The sequence below is a fragment of the Neoarius graeffei genome, chromosome 1 (genome assembly GCF_027579695.1).
Source record: "Neoarius graeffei isolate fNeoGra1 chromosome 1, fNeoGra1.pri, whole genome shotgun sequence".
Lineage (NCBI taxonomy): Eukaryota > Metazoa > Chordata > Actinopteri > Siluriformes > Ariidae > Neoarius > Neoarius graeffei.
In genome coordinates this window covers 73,159,625-73,182,682 of record NC_083569.1, presented here as the reverse complement: position 1 = coordinate 73,182,682, position 23,058 = coordinate 73,159,625, and the positions used below count along the sequence as shown (strand labels likewise).

The window sequence follows — 23,058 nt, the reverse complement described above, 5'->3', positions numbered from 1 at the left end:
CATATTTATAATTTACTTAAGCATTGCTGAAATTGAATACTGGTACTCTTAGTTCCATTTCCAAGAAAAAAGTACTTTCTACTCATTAGATTTTTATTTAAACCTTCAAAATGCTCATTACAAATCCAAAGACCTCTTTTTCGCGTATCCGGATAATGACTACACTATAGACCAATCAAATGGGATCAGTTTAGTGTCCAATCATTTCAGTTATAGCCATCTGTGTGTCTGAAGATGGATAAGTTTCAGTGTGGAACTTGACGATGAATGCCTCTCGCCCTATCTGAGTTAAATGTTTCAAGTTGCTGGAGTAAGTCTCTCATCTCATTATCTCGAGCCACTTTATCCTGTTCTACAGGGTCGCAGGCAAGCTGGAGCCTATCCCAGCTGACTACGGGCGAAAGGCGGGGTACACCCTGGACAAGTCGCCAGCTCATCACAGGGCTGACACATAGACACAGACAACCATTCACACTCACATTCACACCTACGGTCAATTTAGAGTCACCAGTTAACCTAACCTGCATGTCTTTGGACTGTGGGGGAAACCGGAGCACCCGGAGGAAACCCACGCGGACACGGGGAGAACATGCAAACTCCGCACAGAAAGGCCCTCGCCGGCCACGGGGCTCGAACCCAGACCTTCTTGCTGTGAGGCAACAGCGCTAACCATTACACCACCGTGCCGCCCTTGCTGGAGTAAGTAAGAAATAAAATCAGGTGTCATCTTTGCCTCCCTAAAAGGCATGAAGTCCATCCAATGTGAAAAAGCATGTTTCGACAATGTAAGCTGGCTACATTTATCTCAGTTATCCTGGTTCTTTGCTATTGCTAGGTTAGACTAGCATCAATTCCAGTAGCTAACATACACTCACTGGCCACTTTATTAGGAACACCTATCCACCAGCTGTTTTATGCAGTTCTCTACTCAGCCGATCCCTTGACAGCAACACAATGCATAAAATTGTGCAGATACAAATCAAGAGCTTCAGTTAATGTTCACTTCAAACATCAAAATGGGAAAAATTGTGATCTCAAAGTGTGACTTTCACTGTGGCGTGGGTGTTGGTTTGAGCCAGATGGACTGGTTTGAGCATTTCAGAAACTGCTGACCTCCTCGGGTTTTCACACACAACGGTCTCTAGAGTTTACACAGAATGGTGCAAAAAATAAAAAACATCGAGTGAGCGACAGTTCTGTGAGTGGAAACAAACGCTTTATTGATAAGAGAGGACAGAGAGAAATGGTCAGATTAATTCGAGCTGCCAGGAAGGATATAGTAACTCATAGCAACTCTTTACAGCCGTGGTGAGCAGAAAAGCATCTCAGCATGCAACAGCAGAAGACCACACTGGGTTTCGCTCCTGCCAGCCAAGAACAGGAAACTTAGAATCAAGAACAAGTTCCTATTAAAGTGGCCAGTGAGGGTAATTGGCTAGGCTGAATGTCCAATTCCAGCTAATGATGAATATTGGTTATTTACAGGATATTTTACTTCTGATTAATCCATTAGCAACTACATAGCACTTATTACTCATGCATACAGTATATCCAGCAAACTTACAAAGTTTGCTGAAGAAGAAGAAGAAGAAGAAGAAGGTTTCTTCTTCTTCTTCTTCTTCTTCTTCAACATAGTTGCTTTAAAACAAATATTACTGTCTAACGGTTTTAGTGAAGTAAAACAGTTAATTTAAGTTTCTCATCTCATTATCTCTAGCCGCTTTATCCTGTTCTACAGGGTCGCAGGCAAGCTGGAGCCTATCCCAGCTGACTACGGGTGAAAGGCGGGGTACACCCTGGACAAGTCGCCAGGTCTTCACAGGGCTGACACATAGACACAGACAACCATTCACACTCACATTCACACCTACGCTCAATTTAGAGTCACCAGTTAACCTAACCTGCATGTCTTTGGACTGTGGGGGAAACCGGAGCACCTGGAGGAAACCCACGCGGACACGGGGAGAACATGCAAACTCCGCACAGAAAGGCCCTCGCCGGCCACGGGGCTCGAACCCGGACCTTCTTGCTGTGAGGCGACAGCGCCAACCACTACACCACCGTGCTGCTCCTTAATTTAAGTTTAATTAATTTAATTACGTAATCGATACATTCATATAATTTCTTAGTACTTTTTCCACCTCTTATCACAGGAATTGGGGAATCAAGCAGCGTTACATGAAAATAATCAACACTGACAGACGTTCTGTCATTCACAGACTGTAACAGGTAAAGTTAGTAGTAAATAAAGGTATACTATCATGTAGATTGATTAGAAATGAAGTATAAAGTTCAGGAAGTCTACACCCAAAACCAGCATGTATACATCACCTATTAATGATGACTCAGTTGCTCCTTCATGTGGTAGATGATGTGAATTACCTCAATTTCACAATTTCCTCAATTCCATTAACAAACAAACAAACAAACAAACAAACAAAAACGCCCAGAACCTATTTCATATATTATATTTTATTACCTACTAGATATTTAAATTTGGTACAGTAGATATACTGCAGCCTACAGCTGTGTAGCTTCAAGTCCTTTTAAGAGTTTCCCTTATTATCCTGTGGAACAAATTAGTAAAGATGTTTTTAAAATTAATAACATCACCCATTTCATGCTTGGCCAATTTGCAATTTGTATAACAGTGGACTATTATAAAATAACCACGGGCTGGTAATTTGGGAATATCACCCTTTGGGTCTGGCTTATAATGAAAAGGAAACTTTTAACTACTATTAGCCTGGACACCATGATGGGGTGGCACAGTGGTGTAGTGGTTAGCACTGTTGCCTCAAGGTTTTGGGTTCGAGCCCAGTGGCCGACGGTGGCCTTTCTGTGTGGAGTTTGCATGTTCTTCATGTGTCTACATGGGTGTGCTCTGGTTTCCCCCACAGTCCAAAGACATGTGGTTAGGCTAATTGGCTACTCTAAATTGCCCCTAGGTGTGAATGGTTGTTTCTCAAGCCCAGAAATGGGAGGGTTGCGGTAAGAAGGGCATCCAGCGTAAAACTATGCTCCAATTAATATGACATGTGGATCAGTAGGGTCCATATGGACCTTGACCTGGGAATAGTGCTGGACAAGGAAGAAGAAGTCTGGAAACCTTTTTTTTTTTTTAGCAATATTACTTTTTTAATTGCATATTGTTTGCCAACTCCATTCTTCATGTTATGTGCAAACATGAAAACTCTTTTCACTCTTCCCACTGAAATTGCAGTACTGCAGGTAAATACTTACTGTATGTCAAAGAAAAGAAAAAAGCTCTTTCGTCCTGACTTGTTAAAATTATTTAGCAACACATATCCTAAGAGAAGGTGGAGAATAATCATTACTACTCTGGAGAAGCGAACATGATGTTGCTCACATTTTAGCTGTGTAGATCTGATGTGTTAATAAAAACTAATAACGCCAACTTAATTTGTCATACTCACACAGATAATCATTTACAGAAACATGTTCAGGAGTATGCTATAATCTACATGTAGGATAACAGAGAGGCTTTAGAATTGTGTAATCTGGTTAAGGGTGACCTTGTCACTCTGCGTACTTCTTATAAAGAGCCACCTGGCCTAATCCACACAACATCGAGGTCACCATCTGCTGCGTTTACACCTCTCACCACAAAACGGCGTTGTTTCATTCCAAGTCGGGGTTTTACAGTCAGGTTTATCTCCTTGTTGCAAAACTTATTGACACACTTCTGTTGAAATAAAAGCCAAGTTTATTGTTAATTGTAAAGGTTTCATTAATTCGACAAGTTCACATCAATTATTTTTTTTTCCCACCTTTGGATTAAAGTTTGTTGGTACACCTGATCCAACTGACCGATCAAGCTCTTCATTGGATGTCGGAGTTGGATAATGTGATCAGCACTAGAAAGGCTGAACATTTCAGAGCCCTTTGCTTAAAATATGGCCTAAATCGATGTTTGCCAGTTCCAACAGAAATCAGTTCCAACCCACATCTTAACCCATATTTCATGCAACCTCTTAGTTGGATCAGGTGTAGCAGATTATGGCTTGAATTTAAAAAAAAAAAAGCATGATAGCAGATCTTCCAGAGGAGATGATTAGTGTCCTTAATACACAAGTTCAATATAACATCTGAATTTCATTTTACACTCATTTGGAATTTTTCATGGTAATACAGAGATTTTGTCTTGTCTTCAGCGATCATACTTGTGATTGTGTAATTTTTTTTAGTTATATCAGAGCTAAAAAAAAATACCAACAGATACTGTACATTTGACATGTTTACATCACTGACACTGTACAGTTAAATTCAATATATTGCTTAAAGGTTTGTGCATTAATGACATCCATGGGAGTCCATGCTAAACATACCCTGTATTAAGATATGTCTGTCTGAACAGAATTTCAGCAACAGTTCTAAGCTCTATTGTACCACCATGTCAGTTGTTTATTCTAGTAGATATGGACACTATATGTAGTTTCATTCAGCTCTAATTATTCCATGAACACTTTTGTAAATATAGTTTCTTTTTTCTGCACCAAGTTTCTGCTCCTTGTTTCCTGGCAAGGACAAAGAGGACCAGGTTTGGAAATTTTCTCCTCAGGCGAGAAGGATATTTCTTTCCTATAGATGATAGGAACCAGAGTTTGAAATTTGTATGCAAACGGAAAGCACATAGTTCTTTTATCCCCTCATCCAATCTCTTACCCTCACTTCTCTGTCTCTCTGTCGATGTCTCTGTCTATCTCTCTGCTGCTGATCCAATCCTCGTCTTGCTGAGCAATGGATTCCCAGTGGATAATTTTAGCTGCTCATGTGACTTTGGCTTGTGTCACAAAGATGCTTCATATTCAGAACAGGCCTGTAATCTCTCAGGATAGAGTTCAAGATGGAAAGACAGTGCTGGAATATTCCACTCACCACCTGATTCCCTGGTAGCTGTGTCTTACTTGTCGCAGTTTAATTCATTTAAAGTTCATTCAGTCCCAAAAAAGAGAAGTTATGGGAATTTCAGGTCGCTGAAATGCACATGATGACATACCGTCTCAAACTTGAACAGGAGCCGTGAATAATAAAGCAGAAGTCCTGCTTTTAGAGACACACCAACCCAACTACAGGCAGGAGTAAATATCCAGAGCTCAAGCCACTTTGATCAGACCAAGGGAGAAAAAGGCTGAAATAGAAAAGAAGGACTTCCTGGTTTTATTGATTAACTGCATGAAGTTCCAATGTCTCAAATGCACAGGTCAAAAGAGCACAAGTGAACGGTTCTTAATGATGGTGTATCATGATGTTGTCTTCATCAGCCAGAGTAATCTGGGCCACCTGACGCACGGCAGCGATCTTCTTCACTGCCTTCTGAAGCATCAACTTAAAATCCTTATTATCAGGCCTGAAAAACACCACACAACAAAGAGTGTGCATCAGCCTAATCACATAAATACTTTATTAAAAACATGCATTAGCTGTAAATGCACTAATGATAAATATTTATATTATATATGCCTACATTAAGACATTAATATATGGAACCCTAGGAGAGCATATAGAGCATAACAGACAACACAAATAGACACATCTGCATGCCAGACATAGCCAGGCATCCGGTTTTCAAAAGCCGGCCACATTCACAGCTATCCATACCAGAAGAGTGCAATGCCATCTGAAAGGAGAGAGCATGTAGAACTGCTATATTTGACTGCACAAATCACGCCAAGGCCAAAAACAAAAGGGTTAAAATTTCCCAGGTTGTCACATAGCATCAGTGTTTTATAAAGATTTATTTCACTTTGGTTACAGTCTTTGTACTGAGGCGGGGAAGATCTTCATTAATATCCTTGAAGGAGTTTCAGCGCCAGCTTCTGAACCAAACAGCTTTGTAAGGTTTTTGTAAGGCACACACACACACACACACACACACACACACACACACACACACACACACACACACACGCATGTGCACGCACACATGCGCATGCACACACACACACACACACACACACACACACACACACACACACACACACACACACACAATAATCACACACACACACACACACACACACACACACACACACACACACACACACACACACACACACAATAATGGCTGGTATAAAAATGTTAAAAAAAAAAATAGTGATAACTGGCAGATTATAGCTTGAGAAGCATAACTTGAAAGTAGAAGAACTGAGTTAATTCATAGTTGGAGAATGTAGTTCAAATATAATGGCACAGATGTGCTAATTGTGTCCCATGTCTCCCATTCCAGACACCACATTCAGTAATGTTATACATTCTCCATGCATAACATTACCTCAGTTATTCTTCTTTGCAAGCTCTTTCTCCGCTTTCCGCCTCTTGTATGCAGCTATTTCCTCCATCTGCAAGCCATGTGCCATTTGCCTGCAAAATATATTGGAAAGGATGAACAAGAAAGACACACACAGACACACTGCCAGGTCACAGGCCATGGGGCGGCCCAGTCTTACCCCGGCTTTAATTCAGGTGGGACAGGGAGTGGTTTGATGAAACCGTCTCTCCCAATGAGCCAGTAGGTCTCTTCCGTGCCTTTGCCCTGTGGAAGAGAGCAGATAAGCGTGTCAGTGTGGAAGTAATGCATCATGTGTAATGAACCAGGAAAGCAGCAAGAAATAGGGCACAAACTGCCAGACTGCCAGTCTCGATTCAGTTGTGTGTAGAAAATGAATTCTTCGCATGGTTCACTTATTCATCTTACTCATAAGCAATCTTGGCAATACTGGGCATAAGGCTGGGACAGATCCTGAATGAGTATGTGTCGCAAGGCACCATGCACACACTCTTGTACTTCTATAATTGTGGGGACTCTCATTGACATAATGTATTCCCTAGCCCCAAGCTTGTAGTACTCGAGTCCAGGACTCGGACTTGAGTGTGAGTCATGCCCTGATTTTAAGGACTCATGACTTGACTTGGACTTGAGCACTGATGACTTGGACCTGTGCATAAACTGCATTTGGACTCGTAAATTGGAGACGAGAACTCAGATTTTTTTCTTTATTTTTTGTAACATGCCATAATAATTTGGCAAAAGATATTTATATCAACATTAATTTTTATACTAATTTCATGCAAGAGAATGCACATTCACCTGTTTATACAGTACATCATGTTCAGCAACAAACTAACATTAATGGCGCTAAAATGTCTGGAGAGAATGTCCCCAGGATTGTCGGCTTTGCTGATACAGACTTCTCGTGCAGTGGGAAAAAATGTACTGCTGTATGTTCCATACAGTGGTGCTTGAAAGTTTGTGAACCCTTTAGAATTTTCTATATTTCTGCATAAATATGACCTAAAACATCATCAGATTTTCACACAAGTCCTAAAAGTAGACAAAGAGAACCCAGTTAAACAAATGAGACAAAAATATTATACTTGGTCATTTATTTATTGAGGAAAATGATCCATTATTACATGTCTGTGAGTGGCAAAAGTATGTGAACCTCTAGGATTAGCAGTTAATTTGAAGGTGAAATTAGAGTCAGGTGTTTTCAATCAATGGGATGACAATCAGGTGTGAGTGGGCACCCTGTTTTATTTAAAGAACAGGGATCTATCAAAGTCTGATCTTCACAACACATGTTTGTGGAAGTGTATCATGGCACGAACAAAGGAGATTTCTGAGAACCTCAGAAAAAGTGTTGTTGATGCTCATCAGGCTGAAAAAGGTTACAAAACCATCTCATAAGAGTTTGGACTCCACCAATCCACAGTCAGACAGATTGTGTACAAATGGAAGAAATTCAAGACCATTGTTACCCTCCCCAGGAGTGGTCGACCAACAAAGATGACTCCAAGAGCAAGGCGTGTAATAGTCGGCGAGGTCACAAAGGACACCAGGGTAACTTCTAAGCAACTGAAGGCCTCTCTCACATTCGCCAATGTTAATGTTCAGAAGTTCACCATCAGGAGAACACTGAACAACAATGGTGCGCATGGCAGGGTTGCAAGGAGAAAGCCACTGTTCTCCAAAAAGAACATTGCTGCTCGGCTTGCCATCATTGATGGAACAATGAATTCTGAATTATACCAGCGAATTCTAAAGGAAAATGTCAGGACATCTGTCCATGAACTGAATCTCAAGAGAAGGTGGGTCATGCAGCAAGGCAACAACCCTAAGCACACAAGTCATCCTACCAAAGAATGGTTAAAGAAGAATAAAGTTAGTGTTTTGGAATGGCCAAGTCAAAGTCCTGACCTTAATCCAATCGAAATGTTGTGGAAGGACCTGAAGCGAGCAGTTCATGTGAGGAAACCCTCCAACATCCCAGAGTTGAAACTGTTCTGTATGGAGGAATGGGCTAAAATTCCTCCAAGCCAGTGTGCAGGACTGATCAACAGTTACCAGAAACGTTTAGTTGCAGTTATTGCTGCACAAGGGGGTCACACCAGATACTGAAAGCAAAGGTTCACATACTTTTGCCACTCACAGATATGTAATATTGGATCATTTTCCTCAATAAATAAATGGCCAAGTATAATATTTTTGTCTCATTTGTTTAACTGGGTTCTCTTTATCTACTTTTAGGACTTGTGTGAAAATCTGATGATGTTTAGGTCATATTTATGCAGAAATATAGAAAATTCTCAAGGGTTCACAAACTTTCAAGCACCACTGTATGTAGAATAACTATTGAGGAGATGATGGGGACAACCTCAAACTTCAATCATTATTTGGCAAGACTCCACCCAGAGAAGAAGTGGCATGCTATGTTCATTGCTCTGTTGATAGCAGGGCTTGCTGAGCGATGAACTAGTGAGTGTTAACCCTCTTTCATGTTATTTGCCCTGTTGATAGTGGGCAGGGCTTGCTGAGCGATGAACAAGCTTTTTATCTGTAGCCTATTAACTAAAATAGGGCAGTCAAGCAATAACGTTTGTCCAACACAGTAGCAGAGACACTTTCACATAAAGGCAGCAACAGCCACCATCAAATGGTGCAGTTGGAGTCTTGTTCTCGGACTTGACTGTAATGACTTGGACTTGACTCCGATTTGAACACTGAGGACTTGAGAGTGGAGTCGGACTCGAGGTTTAGTGACTCGACTACAACACTGCCTAGCACCTTACCTTCTTCTTTCAGCTCCTCCTGTTAGGGGTCGGCGCAACATATCTGTTCCATATATTTGATTTAGCATAGGTTTTTACACTGGATGCCTTTCCTGACACAACCCTGCCCAATCTATCTGGGCTTGGGACTGGCACCAAGTATGCACTGGCTTGTGCAACTCCAGTGGCTGTGTATTTTATCTAATCTGCAAGTCTTTGAACTGTTGGAGGAAACCAGAGGAAACCCACACAGACATAGGAAGAACATGCAAACTCCACACAGAAAGGCCCCCGTTGACCGTGAGGTTCAATCCCAGAACCTTCTTGTTGTGAGGTGACAGTGCTAACCACTGCACCACCATGCTAGCCTATCCTAACCTTAACCATCACTCAACTTAACCCTAACCTAACCTTTATTCTAAGCTGAACCCTATAGCTTTTAAAACTCTTAAACGTCTTAACCCTTCCACAGCCCTTTGAAGAAGTGATGACCAGCCAAAATGTCCTCATTTCCCAAAAATGTCCTAATTTTATTGCTTAAAAACATTCTGGTCCTCAATATGTAGCAAGTACACACACACACACACACACACACACACACACACACACACACACACACACACACACAAAATGTTTCACACCTAGGGGCAATTTAGTATAGCCAATTAACCTGGTGAATATTTTTTGTGAGGTGGGAGGAAACTGGAGAACCTGGAGGAACCCAATGCAGACATGGGGAGAACATTGCACAGAAGCTCTGCACAGACAGTAACCAGAGCTCAGGAACAAACTGGGGACCATAGAGCTGTGAGGTGGCAACTCTACCTGCTGCACCACAGTTTTGCCACTATTTACATAGTTTCATCGTACAAATCATATTTTTTCCACAGTCTTTTCAAACAAAAAAATCATCCATGACAGCTGAGTCTTACCTTGAGTTCAATCCTGCCTCTCAACTGTACTTTATATCCTGCATTCAGTGCCTTCAGGATTGTAACTGTGCTGGAGTGAACATGAATCCGATATGCTGTAGGAAACCGAGAGCACAAATCAGTTACAGTTCATGGCCAAAACCTATAGAGGTCAAAACCTCAAAAATATTTAAATATGACTTCGATGTCTTTTAACTCACGCATCCCTGTGGACTCCATTCTAGAAGCTGTGTTGACTGTGTCTCCGAACAGACAGTACCTGGGCATTGTCAAGCCCACGACTCCAGCTACACAAGGACCTACACAAGAACATACGGACATGTTTAAACCAATAGCTATGTATTTTGACAATGATCAGAATTACTACTGAAAGAATTACTACATTTTAAATTCACCTCAAAGTGATATGTACAGGTTTAAAATATATATATATTTTCTTGCTGCTGCACATTCCATACAAAAACAAGTTGTCTGACCTGTGTGAAGTCCTATTCGGATTCGGACCGGGACATCAGGCATGTGTCTCATTTTAAATGTCCCTACAGCACTGAGGATATCCAGAGCCATGTTTGCAATCTCAGCTGCATGGCAGTTCCCATTAGGCACAGGCAAACCTGACGCCACCATGTAGGCATCACCTATTGTCTCAACCTGGATGGTAGAGAGATAGAGAGATAGAGGTACTAAAGTAAGTTTTATACCATAGGTTTTACTTCTCTCCTGTTCCAGTCTCAGTTTATGTAATAAAACAATTGAACATGAAACATATGCACTAAAGTAACAAAACTGATCAAAATTAACACAATGATCTCCATTCACATTAAACCACATAGTTATTATGTGAAGCCTCAGTGATATTAATACAAATGCGGCACAAGGTGAGGGAGCTATATCAGCAAGCAGAGTAAATACTGTATAATATCAAGGCATGCCAGCTTTTTTTTTTAAATTAGTTATTATGTATAATTTTGTCCATGGCCTGAATGCAGATACACTGATTACATTCTATCAGGAACCTACAATGCTGCATCAAATGTGACAGCCACAGGCAATATGTTAGCCTTTACTGCTAGTATTGGAACAATCCTTCCAATCTGCAGGCACTGATCAACACCTCACTTCTTGTGGTTGAGCCCCTAAACTAGGATATGGGGTGACTACACACCATCTGGCTTATGCTCAGTGCCAAGTGTGGAAAGCTCAAATCAACCTTATAAAATCTGACCTGTACTGCTGGGTTTCAGGCATGTGACTTTTCTTAGCGGTTTTACCGGAAGTGAAATAGCTGGTGGTCTAAACGGCTGCTGTAGTGCAAACAACTAGCAATAACTTATCAGAGTATGCTCATAATCTAGAAGCCACTACTCGCTTTAGATATATTCAGAAGATTGCTATGTGCAGTGGAACAGACCCCTACAGTCTGGGAACGAAGGACTTATCATACGATCTTGAAAACTACCCTTCAGTCGAGCTCCCCAACATCTCGAACTATCTGATGTTACAGACGTCCTTCTACACTGCAAAACAGATGAAAGCGTGGAAGCATATGGAGGCTTACAACTTTTTTGTATGTGGCTGGGTAAAGGACCTTGGTATCAAGTCACTGCCGAATGAATCCTGTATTGTTTTTGCCCATGTAAGTGTGGGTTTTTAAGCTTTTTGTTCATGTCTTTACAACGAAGCGCTGAAAGTTGAAGTGTAAACAAACAACAGTTGGCTTGATTCTCACTTGTGTTGGCTCTTATCTCTCCGGTAAATCATTCACAAAGATCATCAGAAACCCCTTTAAAGACCTGGATCTTAGTTAAACAAGGCGGAGAAGTGATCACGGCACATTGTAACTATATGACTGGGTAAGAATTTTGTTGCGACCTTCATGCATATGGGCTTTGTGAGGAGTAAACAAAGAAACAGCTTTAGCGCTTTGTGACTAAAAAAAGTACCGTAAATTTTTTTGCGAGAAAAGTAATTTTTAGCAAGAAAAGTACTTGGAAAACACTAAGGACAGCTGAGAGGGAGATACAAACCTTTCACTAAGTGATCACTGCAAACTCGAGCATGCTTCGACTCGGCTCCCTTCGATTTCAGTGAGAGGTTCAAAAGCCACTTTTCTCGATGTCTTTTTGTGAAATCCTGTGTTCGTTCACCCTTTTTTATTAGTTCACGGGGAACCCTGAAGAAACTTTTCAGTTTCACGGTTTGATCGATTCAAACAACCCAAAATAACGCAAGCATAAGGCATTTTTCGTGCGAGAAATGCACCTTCTCTGTACAAACACTTTGTCAACTGAGCTTTGGTAGACCACCAGTTAAAGTTTTGAATAACTAATGAGGCAGATGTGATGTCATGTGAAACCCAGCAAAACCATGGTCAATTTTTGAGCCTGTGTCCCACTACCATTAAAGTATCTTTAAATCATTGTTACACCAATCCTAGAAGTTATGTAGTTCTCTTGTGGACAGATGTGTGAACCAAGGGTTCAAGGGTTTTAATCAACATACTATCAGTTCCAGAAGAAGGACAGTTGCTTCCATCCAATTTTAGATCTAAGGGGCTAAACTGGTTCCTAAAAGTTCCCTTTCCATATACAAAGGTTGTCAAGTGTAATTCATGCCTTGCGTCCACAGGACTGGTTAATGTTGGAGGATTTGCATTATGCATATTCCCATGTTCCCATCACCCACAAGACAGATGCTAATCCAGCGAGAACGTTCAAGGAAATATTATTGTAATATAGCATTATTTATTGCAAATACTATGCATCTGTTACATTGTGACTAAGTTGGAAGGTTTCAGCCTGTGTGCACACCTATGTAAAGGTATCCAGGTGATTCTCATCTCCTCTGGTATCCTTATCTGGGTTACCTCTGCCAAAGAGGTTACATTTTCGGTGTGGTTTGTCTGACTGTAAGCAGGGTTGCGCAAAACCTACCAACCTGATTTCCATAACACTTGGTGGAAAGGTAGCATGGGCCAAGGAAGAACAAATTATATTTTGGAGCAGATCCGAGTCACAGGGTGGATCCACAAATTTAGATTCACTTTCACTAAGATTAAAAGCTAAGGCATTTGGCCTTTGTGGAAGTCTGCACTGAACAATGCCATACATCTCAAAATGCAGTAGATGACAGTAAAATTCAATAATGGGAAAAAACATAGCCAGTGTAGAAATATGATTACTCCATATTCATGGGTACCAGTAATTAGGCACATAATTCTAATACTTTTGGAAATATATCTAGATATAAGCCCAGTTCTAAAAAAGTTGGGACATTGTGTAAACTGTAAATAAATGCGTTAATTTGCAAATCATGGAAACCCTATATTTCATTGAAAATAGTACAAAAACAACATATCAAATGTTGAAACTGAGATTTTTTTTTGAAAAACCATAGGCTCATTTTGAATTTGATGTTAGCAACACGTTTCAAAAACGTTGGGACAGGGGCATGTTCACCAGTGTGTTGCATCACCTCTGCTTTTAACAATACTCTAAACATTTGGGAACTAAGGAGACCAATTACTGTAGTTTTGAAAGATAAATGCTGTTCCATTCTTGCCTTATATACAATTTCAGTTGCTCAACAGTTCGGGGTCTCCTTTGTCATATTTTTTGCTTCATAATGCGCCAAATGTTTTAAATGGGAGACAGGTCTGGACTGCAGGCAGGCCATTTTAGCACCCGGACTCTTTTACTACAGAGCCATGCAGTTTTAATATGTGCAGAAAGTGGTTTGTCATTGTCTTCCTGAAAGAAGGAAGGCCTTCCCTGAAAAAGATTTTGTCTGGATGGCAGCATATTGCTCTGAAACATGTATAAATGATTCGGCATTAATGATGCCTTCCCAGATGTGCAAGCTACCCATGTCATGTGCACTAATGCACCCTCATACTATCACAGATGCTGGCTTTTGAACTGTGCACTGATAACAAGCTGGATGCTCCCTCTCCTCTTTAGCCTGGAGGACGTGCTGTCCATGATTTCTAAAAATAATTTCTACTTTTGATTCGTCAGACCTCAGGACAGTTTTTCACTTCATCTCAGTCCATTGTAAAAGAGCTCAGGCCCAGAGAAGGTGGTGGTGTTTCTAGATATTGTTTATATCTGATTTTAACTTGCATTTGTGGATGCAGTCATGAACTGTTTTCACAGACGATGGTTTTCTGAAGTGTTCCTGAGCCCATACAGTGATTTCCACTACAGACACATGTCTGCTTTTAATGCAGTGTCTCCTGAGGACTTGAAGATCACAGGCATCCAATGTCAGTTTTCAGCCTTGTCTTTGCATACAGAGATTTCTCCAGGTTCTCTGAATCTTTTAATGATATTATGTACCATAGATGACGTGATCCGCAAATTCTTTGCAATTTTACATTGAGGAACGTTATTCTTAAATTGTTGCACTGTTTGCCCACATAGACTTTCACAGAGCAGTGAACCCCTCATCATCTTTACTTCTGAGAGACTCCGCCTCTCTGAGATGCTCTTTTTATACTCAATCATGTTACTAACCTTGAATGTGAGTATGAATGGTTGTCTGTGTCTATGTGTCAGCCCTGCGATGACCTGGCGACTTGTCCAGGGTGTACCCCGCCTCTTGCCCATAGTCAGCTGGGATAGGCTCCAGCTTGCCTGCGACCCCGTAGGACAGGATAAGCAGCTACAGATAATGGATGGATGGATGGATGGATGGATGGAGGTTACTAACCTGTTGCTAATTAACCAAATTACAGTGGTGCTTGAAAGTTTGTGAACCCTTTAGAATTTTCTATATTTCTGCATAAATATTACCTAAAACATCATCAGATTTTCACACAAGTCCTAAAAGTAGATAAAGAGAACCCAGTTAAACAAATGAGACAAAAATATTATACTTGCTCATTTATTTATTGAGGAAAATGATCCAATATTACATATCTGTGAGTGGCAAAAGTATGTGAGCCTTCGCTTTCAGTATCTGGTGTGACCCCCTTGTGCAGCAATAACTGCAACTAAACGTTTCCGATAACTGTTGATCAGTCCTGCACACCAGCTTGGAGGAATTTTATCTCATTCCTCCGTACAGAACAGCTTCAACTCTGGGATGTTGGTGGGTTTCCTCACATGAACTGCTCACTTCAGGTCCTTCCACAACATTTCGATTGGATTAAAGTTAGGACTTTGACTTGGCCATTCCAAAACATTAACTTTATTCTTCTTTATCCATTCTTTGGTAGAATGATTTGTGTGCTTAGGGTTGTTGCCTTGCTGCATGACCCACCTTTTCTTGAGATTCAGTTCATGGACAGATGTCCTGACATTTTCCTTTAGAATTCGCTGGTATAATTCAGAATTCATTGTTCCATCAATGATGGCAAGCCGTCCTGGCCCAGATGCAGCAAAACAGGCCCAAACCATGATACTACCACCACCATGTTTCACAGATGGGATAAGGTTCTTATGCTGGAATGCAGTGTTTTCCTTTCTCCAAACATAATGCTTCTCATTTAAACCAAAAAGTTCTATTTTGGTCTCATCTGTCCACAAAATATTTTTCCAATAGCCTTCTGGCTTGTCCACATGATCTTTAGCAAACTGCAGACGAGCAGCAATGTTCTTTTTGGAGAGCAGTGGCCTTCTCCTTGCAACCCTGCCATGCACACCATTGTTGTTCAGTGTTCTCCTGATGGTAGACTCATGAACATTAACATTAGCCAATGTGAGCGAGGCCTTCAGTTGTTTAGAAGTTACCCTGGGGTCCTTTGTGACCTCGCCAACTATTACATGCCTTGCTCTTGGAGTGATCTTTGTTGGTCGACCACTCCTGGGGAGGGTAACAATGGTCTTGACTTTCCTCCATTTGTGCACAGTCTGTCTGACTGTGGATTGGTGGAGTCCAAACTCTTTAGAGATGGTTTTGTAACCTTTTCCAGCCTGATAAGCATCAACAACGCTTTTTCTGAGGTCCTCAGAAATCTCCTTTGTTCATGCCATGATGCACTTCCACAACCGTGTTATGAAGATCAAACTTTGATAGATCCCTGTTCTTTAAATAAAACAGGGTGCCCTCTCACACCTGATTGTCATCCTATTGATTTGAAAACACCTGACTCTAATTTCAACTTCAAATTAACTGCTAATCCTAGATGTTCACATACTTTTGCCACTCACAGAAATGTAATATTGGATCATTTTCCTCAATAAATAAATGAGCAAGTATAATATTTTTTCTCTCATTTGTTTAACTGGGTTCTCTTTATCTACTATTAGGACTTGTGTGAAAGTCTGATGTTTTAGGTCATATTTATGCAGAAATATAGAACATTCTAAAGGGTTCACAAACTTTCAAGCACCACTGTAGTTTTTTTTTTATATTACACAACTTTTTCAGTCTTTTGTTGCCCCTGTCCCAACTTTTCTGAAACGTTTTGCTGACATCATATTCAAAATGAGCATATGTTTTTTCAAAAAACAATAAAATTTCTCATTTTCAACATTTGATATGTTATCTTTGTACTATTTTCAATGAAATATAGGGTTTCCAAGATTTGCAAATCATCATATTCTGTTTTTATTTATGTTTTACACAGTGTCCCAACTTTTTTGGAATTGGGGTTGTACAAAAAGTTGTTGCAGTTGCACATTTGCACATCATAGAAGAGTTGGCTGTTGTCCTTTGGTGGAGATCTGCACTCTCTGCGTGCCCTTCTTGTTACATGTGTAACTGGTATTCACCAAATAGGGTAACACAGTATACACCAATTTATATAGTCAGAACTAGCCATCCAAAAAGCAATTAGCTTTAAAAAAAATCACAAAAGTACAGTGCTATTTTAAGATGGCAGGGCTTCCCTAAGAGTGTGTATAAAAACACTGTTAAGCACAGGGAGTGTTACTCTGGTCTCACTGAGATAATACACTGAGTGCTCTATTTCTTGGTGTAACCATGGTGGCATACAAATACAGTAAATGAAGGATTTGACTGAACCAGATGTTCTCACTCTCTGGCCAAATAGCAGTCAGAATGATACCTTATACACATCATGGTTGCTGATGATTGCATCAAAGAGTGTGTAGAGGTCATTAAGAAGGTCCACCACCTCTATTGGCTCGCTGTTGGCCGAAATTGTAGTGAAGCCAACAATATCACTGAAGTAGACAGTGACACTGTCAAAGTACTCCGGTTTCACTGTGCTCCCCAACTTCAGAACCTCAGCCACTGACCTGGAGCACAGGAACAGACATGAGATGGGGGGTGTCGGTCAAGTTGTACATACAGTTGTGTGCAGTAGAAGTTTACTCCCAAGCATATTGAGCTCATAGAAATCAGTTCATCAGAGAACTTGTGAACTATTTCATCAGGCCTCAATCATGAATAAATAAATATGTTTAATCAACTGATATATTAAGAAGAACTTTATTCATCACACGTACACTTGTGAAATTCGTCTCTGCATTTAACCCATCTGAAGCAGTGAACACACTACAAATAAACTTGACTTGACACATGCACACACACATGAGCAATGAGCACACACACATACCCAGAGCAGTGGGCAGCCATGCTACAGTGCCCAGGGAACAGTTGGAGGTTAGATGCCTCACTCAAGGGCACCTCAGCCTAAGGCCACCCCATGTTAACCTAACCGCAGGTCTTTGAACAGTGGGGGAAACCAGCGCACCCCCTTGCAGACACAGGGAGAATATGCAAACTCCACTCAGAAAGGCCCCCGCTGCCCACTGGGCTCGAACCCAGAGCCTTCTTGCTGTGAGGCAACAGTGCTAACCACTACACCACCATTCTGCCACACCACCGTGCCACCAAAAATATTATTCAAGAATATATTATATTAACTCATTAAGAAAACATCCTATTCGATTAATATATAGATGAATATCCCGTATTACAAAATTCTAATAAACTCCATCTTTATATGTTTTATTTATTCTACTCACGGTGGCAGCATCTGTGTGAGCAGCGTTTCAGTCTTCTGTTTCTCAATTTCCAGTTCCTCTGTCCTTTCCCTGATCAGTTCCTCCAGGTTAGAGGAGTACTGCTCCAGCATCCTCAGCATGGAGTCTATGATGTTAGTCTTCTTCCCTTTGTTTATGTTCTTGAACTGAGGAAAGGGAGAGATAGTGGTGAGGCTCATTCAGAGAAGGAAAGCTTTCTCATGGTAGCTCTGGCAAATAAATAAATGAATATGGTATATCTAAAATGTTGATTGTATTTCTGTGCTTATTATGCTAGTAAAAGTTTTATATATATTATAGCATCATTTTGTACTCTTATAATCTCATGCTTCTTCTCCTTTATTGACACCATTTAAGATCATTTGAAACTAAGGCCCCATCCATATGTATAGACAAATTTTTTAAAATGTAATTTTTTTTCCTCTGTGTTTTGGGTCAGTCTTTCTGAAACACCCTCAAAATGGAAAAAAATGTTTTAAACTGTTGTGTGGATGAGAAAGACGTATGATTTTGAAAACGCTGGTGTTGCAGTGTTAACCTGCTTATGTGACAAGACAAGAAGCCTTTATTTATCAAACGTACACTCAAGCACAGACTTAAGCACAGTGAAACATCTCCCATTTAACCCATCTGAAGCAGTGAACACACACATGCACACACAAGTGAGCAATGAGCACACACATACCCAGAGCAGTGGGCAGCTTTGCTATAGTGCCTGGGGAGCAATTGGGGGTTAGGTGCCTTGCTCAAGGGCACTTCAGCCCAACCTTCAGCCCAAGGCTGCCCCATGTTAACCTAACCGCATGTCTTTGGACTGTGGGGGAAACCAGAGCACCCAGAGGAAACCCACGCAGACGTGGGGAGAACATGCAAACTCCACACAGAAAGGCCCTCGCCGGCCGCTGGCCTTGAACTCAGAGCCTTCTTGCTATGAAGTGACAGTGCTAACCACTACACCACCGTGCCGCCCAGTATTCTAATTTTGTCTGAGAAATGAATGTGCTAGAAAGTATTTGATAATGTGTTTGATTTTTTTGTTTTTTGCTTTAGTTTATTAAGTGTCCCATTATGGAGAACTTCCAGATCTTCATCAGTCCACACATTTGAATTCTTGTGTTAGAATCTTTACTGCTGCTGCTGTTGTTGTTTTTTCACAATTTGCCTTCTCCCATGCTCTTAACATTATTATTGCGGTGTTTGACATACCGTAACAGTTTATGTTTATTGCCACTAGCTTGGCATGCTCAAATTATTTTTGCATTTTTGTGTGGATGGAGATATTGTTTAAAATCCAGTTCTTGTTGAAGGTGAAGGGTTTTTTTTTAGGGGTAAATAGTGGAAAAGTGAAAAAGGTGGGTCACCTGATCAAAGATCTCATCAAATGTTGGTCTCCTCTCAGGTTGTTCATTCCAGCACAGCTTCATTAGCTGGATACACTCAAGGGGAGCGTGGTCCGGAGATACAATGGGTCTGCACAATGGTGGAGGCTTCTTCACTTTCTGAACAATTTCTATTGTGATCAAAAATAATTATACTATAATATATAATATACATATAATTGGAGGATTGCATACCCAAAGGAGAGGGAATCAAGGGCACTACTTTTATTGAACTAATCAAGTATTATAACATATTCTCACAGAAGCTTGACAGATCTCCAGGAGATGTAACCTACCCTGAGCAGATTGCTCAAACATGCAGAATGGTGGCCCTCGCACCACAACTTCCTGCATGATAATAGAGAAGCTGTAAATATCCCCTGCCAGACTGCCTTTCAACCCTGCAAAAGAACTTCTCAAAATCTCAGGGGCTGTCCACAGCAGCTCTGTGTAGTGTCCAGAAGCACATGCAAAGAGAACAAATCTAAGTAGAGTGGTATACAAAGAAGCAAGAACAAGTCCAGGCAAGAGACCTAAACCTCAACAATTCTCAAGGGGCTGGAAAGAAGAACACAACTCACCAGGAATCATATGGATAGTACAGAAACTCTGCATCCTTAAGCTGTATAGATAAAAGATCTTACAATGTACACACTCACTCACCCTCAGGTTGTGGCTCTACATACGGAAACCTCTGGGACTCCAACACTTCATTGTAGCCATAGTCTGTCACTTTGAGCACAAAACGCCCATCAACCACACAGTTCCTGGACTTCAGCCTTCCATGACATACATTCCTGTGGTGGAGGTATTTCATTCCCTGCATGCCAGGAACATTTATAGACAAACAGTCATATAATAACCTGCTTCGTTCATTAGATTAATGTTAATACACCTCTGTCTAGACAAAATATTTCACATCAAATCAACCAAGTTCTTCTCAAGTGGATTTTATGATCTTTCTCCCAAACATCAGTCATTTCATGTCTGATAGAGAGCACAACCTTAATGAGGTCCAGCAGGAGGGAAGACTTAAACATCCAGTCCAGTTTGACATCGTCATTATGCAGCAGATCTTCCAGGCTGCCACGAGAACAGTACTCTGTCACTATGGCAAAAACCCCACAGTCATGAAAGAAGCCCATGAAAGGGTTAACGTTCTCATGCCTCATGTCTTTCATCTGCAGATGAAGATGTAAATGCTCTATGAATCACTTTACATGCAAAGAGGATGAAAATGAAAGAAGGCATGTAAAGGAGACTCTAAAAGGTTTACAAGTGCTAACAAGCATTAGTCTTTACCATGCTTACATTTTCCAACTATTTGCACAACAGAGCTATATGTAGACCAAACTGTAAATACATTTTTATTGTTTTGACACAAAATGAATTAATTTTCCATCAGCAGAGATACATTATATGGCCATGTGTTTGTGGACACCTGACCATCACATCAAAATATGGGTTTTCCCAAGACTGTTCCCACAAAGATGGAAGCAAAGTTGGAAATTGTGTAGAATGTCTTTGTATGTATTAATATTGATTTCCTTTCAATGGAACTAAAGGGCCCAAATCTGTTCCACAATGACAATGCTCTTGTGCCCAAGGTGTAATCCATGGTTTGGGAGACATGGTTTGTGGAGACAAGAGCCTGAGAGGCATGAACAGGGCCCTGACCTCAACCTTGCTGAACACCAGGTTTGTAGTACTCAAGTCCAGGACTTGGACTCAAGTCCAACTCGTGCCCTAATTTTAAGGACTTGTGACTTGACTTGGACTTGAGCACTGATGACTCAGACTTGGACTTGGACTCGTGCATTAACTGCATTCGTACTCGTAAATTGGAGACGAGAACTCAGATTTTATTTATTTATTTTTTGTAACATGCCATAATAATTTGGCATAAGATATTTATATCTACATTAATTTTTATATGAATTTTGTGCAAGAGGATGCACATTCACCTGTTCATACGTCATGTTCAGGAACAAACAAGTCATTTGGCAAGACTCCACCCAGAGAAGTGAGTGACACACTATGTTCATTGCCCTGTTGATAGTGGGACTTGCTTGCTGACTGATGAACTAGCTAGTGTTAACGCTCTCTCATGTTATTTGCCCTGTTGATAGTGGGCGGGGCTTGCTGAGCAATGAACAAGCTTTTTATCTGTAGCCTATTAACTAAAATGGGGCAGTCAAGCAGTAACGTTAGTCCAACACAATAGCAGAGACGGTTTCACATAAAGGCAGCAACAACCACCGTCAAAATGGAGCCTTGTTCTTGGACTCGACTCGGACTCAACTTGGATCAATAGTGGACTCGACTCAAAATGTTCTTTAATAATTTGGACTTGACCTGGACTCGAGACTGGACTTGGGCTTGAGGTTTAGTGACTCGACTACAACACTGTTGAACACCTTTGGGATAAACTGTAACACTTACTTCGTGTCAGGCCTTCTTCTTTGACATCAGTGCCCAACCTCAGTCATGCTCTTTTGCCTGAATTGGCACTAATCCCCACAGACACATTTCAAAACGGAGTAAAAATCCTTCCCCGAAGACTGGAGGCTGTTACTGCAACAAAGAGGGGGCTACCTCCATATCAATGCCCATAATTTTTGAATGGGATTTTTAAAATGTACATAGGGATGTGATGATCCGGTGTCCACCAACTTTTGGCCATATAGGATATGTATCTCTACTGCCAAATTGGTAAATGTTGATGTTCTTTGGTTAAAGAATTAACCAAAGACCGATGCTGACCGATACTTTCCTCATTACATTCATGTTCAGAACCAAATGATGGAAGTTTAGATGTAAGATTGATAGCAGTCAGCTAAAAAACAAATAGTATATTTGAACCAAATCAAAACCAAAAGGTCCACAGTGAATATTCTGAGTCAGAGAGATACTAGCAGCACAATGTGTGCAGGAATTTCACATGATGACTCCTCAAGCAACCCATACAATACAAAGTACCTAATTTCATTTTGAGATATTACTTCTATAGAAGACTTGAGCAAAACAGGTAAACAAACATAGTTGTTTGTATTCAGCAAAAAGACATTTCACTTTCTTCATGCAGTCACACACTGATTTACAGTCCATTCCAAGATGGAGTCACTTTCCTCCTACATGATTTACTAGTCACTTAACTCAACAGGAGAGCTGCAAAGATATGATCATGTTAATTTTTTTATTATGATTCAAATTTATGGGTGTTTGTGTGTACATAGAGAGGTTTTGAAAAGTGCACTTGGTAATGACTAATGCTTGGTGACAACTGCAAAAAAAAAGTGCAAGGATTGAACTTTAAATGTTTAGAAATGGAAAAATCTAGCAGTGACTCACCAGTTCAAACACGTCAGTGGTACTTGGGTTGATACTCCGAAAGTTTCCATGGGGAAGCCTTTTTAGCCAAGCCCAATCTCCCTGCAAAACAAGGGGTGGGATTAAAAAAAGAACAGTTTTTAAGTGCTTCAATGTTCTGTGAAGTTTCTTGAAATATTTACTGAATATGTTATACCTCATAGATGGCAACATTTGAATTCTCATAGGTGACTGGAGATTGACTAGAGAATGGAGAGTTATGGCTGCGCTCTGAGGTGCTTTTTCTTGTATCGCTGGTCTTGCTTTCCTCCAAACTCATCTTCTGGTTTTGGGAAGATGTGTCAGTCATTAATGTGTATTTTTATTGCTTGTGTTTGCATAAACAACTGG

The 23,058-nt window shown here is 40.7% G+C and overlaps 1 protein-coding gene across 3 annotated transcripts in view; it reads right to left on the bottom strand.

The window, feature by feature from the left end:
- Nucleotides 1-4,155: 4,155 nt before the first annotated feature.
- gc2 (guanylyl cyclase 2) overlaps nucleotides 4,156-23,058 on the bottom strand; it is a 35,924-nt gene continuing 17,021 nt past the window's right edge. The window contains exons 7-20 of one of the 3 annotated variants that reach the window (XM_060924776.1): nucleotides 22,865-22,990; nucleotides 22,690-22,770; nucleotides 20,343-20,519; nucleotides 20,002-20,158; nucleotides 19,635-19,784; nucleotides 19,321-19,469; nucleotides 17,942-18,105; nucleotides 17,017-17,209; nucleotides 10,481-10,655; nucleotides 10,205-10,303; nucleotides 10,005-10,099; nucleotides 6,471-6,556; nucleotides 6,296-6,384; nucleotides 5,294-5,371 (exon numbers count right to left, since the gene is read on the bottom strand). In XM_060924776.1, coding sequence (XP_060780759.1) covers nucleotides 6,297-6,384; nucleotides 6,471-6,556; nucleotides 10,005-10,099; nucleotides 10,205-10,303; nucleotides 10,481-10,655; nucleotides 17,017-17,209; nucleotides 17,942-18,105; nucleotides 19,321-19,469; nucleotides 19,635-19,784; nucleotides 20,002-20,158; nucleotides 20,343-20,519; nucleotides 22,690-22,770; nucleotides 22,865-22,990 — 1,740 coding nt within the window. In that variant the 3' untranslated portion in view covers nucleotides 5,294-5,371; nucleotide 6,296. Of the gene's footprint in view, nucleotides 5,372-6,295; nucleotides 6,385-6,470; nucleotides 6,557-10,004; nucleotides 10,100-10,204; nucleotides 10,304-10,480; nucleotides 10,656-17,016; nucleotides 17,210-17,941; nucleotides 18,106-19,320; nucleotides 19,470-19,634; nucleotides 19,785-20,001; nucleotides 20,159-20,342; nucleotides 20,520-22,689; nucleotides 22,771-22,864; nucleotides 22,991-23,058 lie in introns of all 3 variants that reach the window. The other 2 variants (XM_060924763.1, XM_060924770.1) reach the window with 2 other exon arrangements.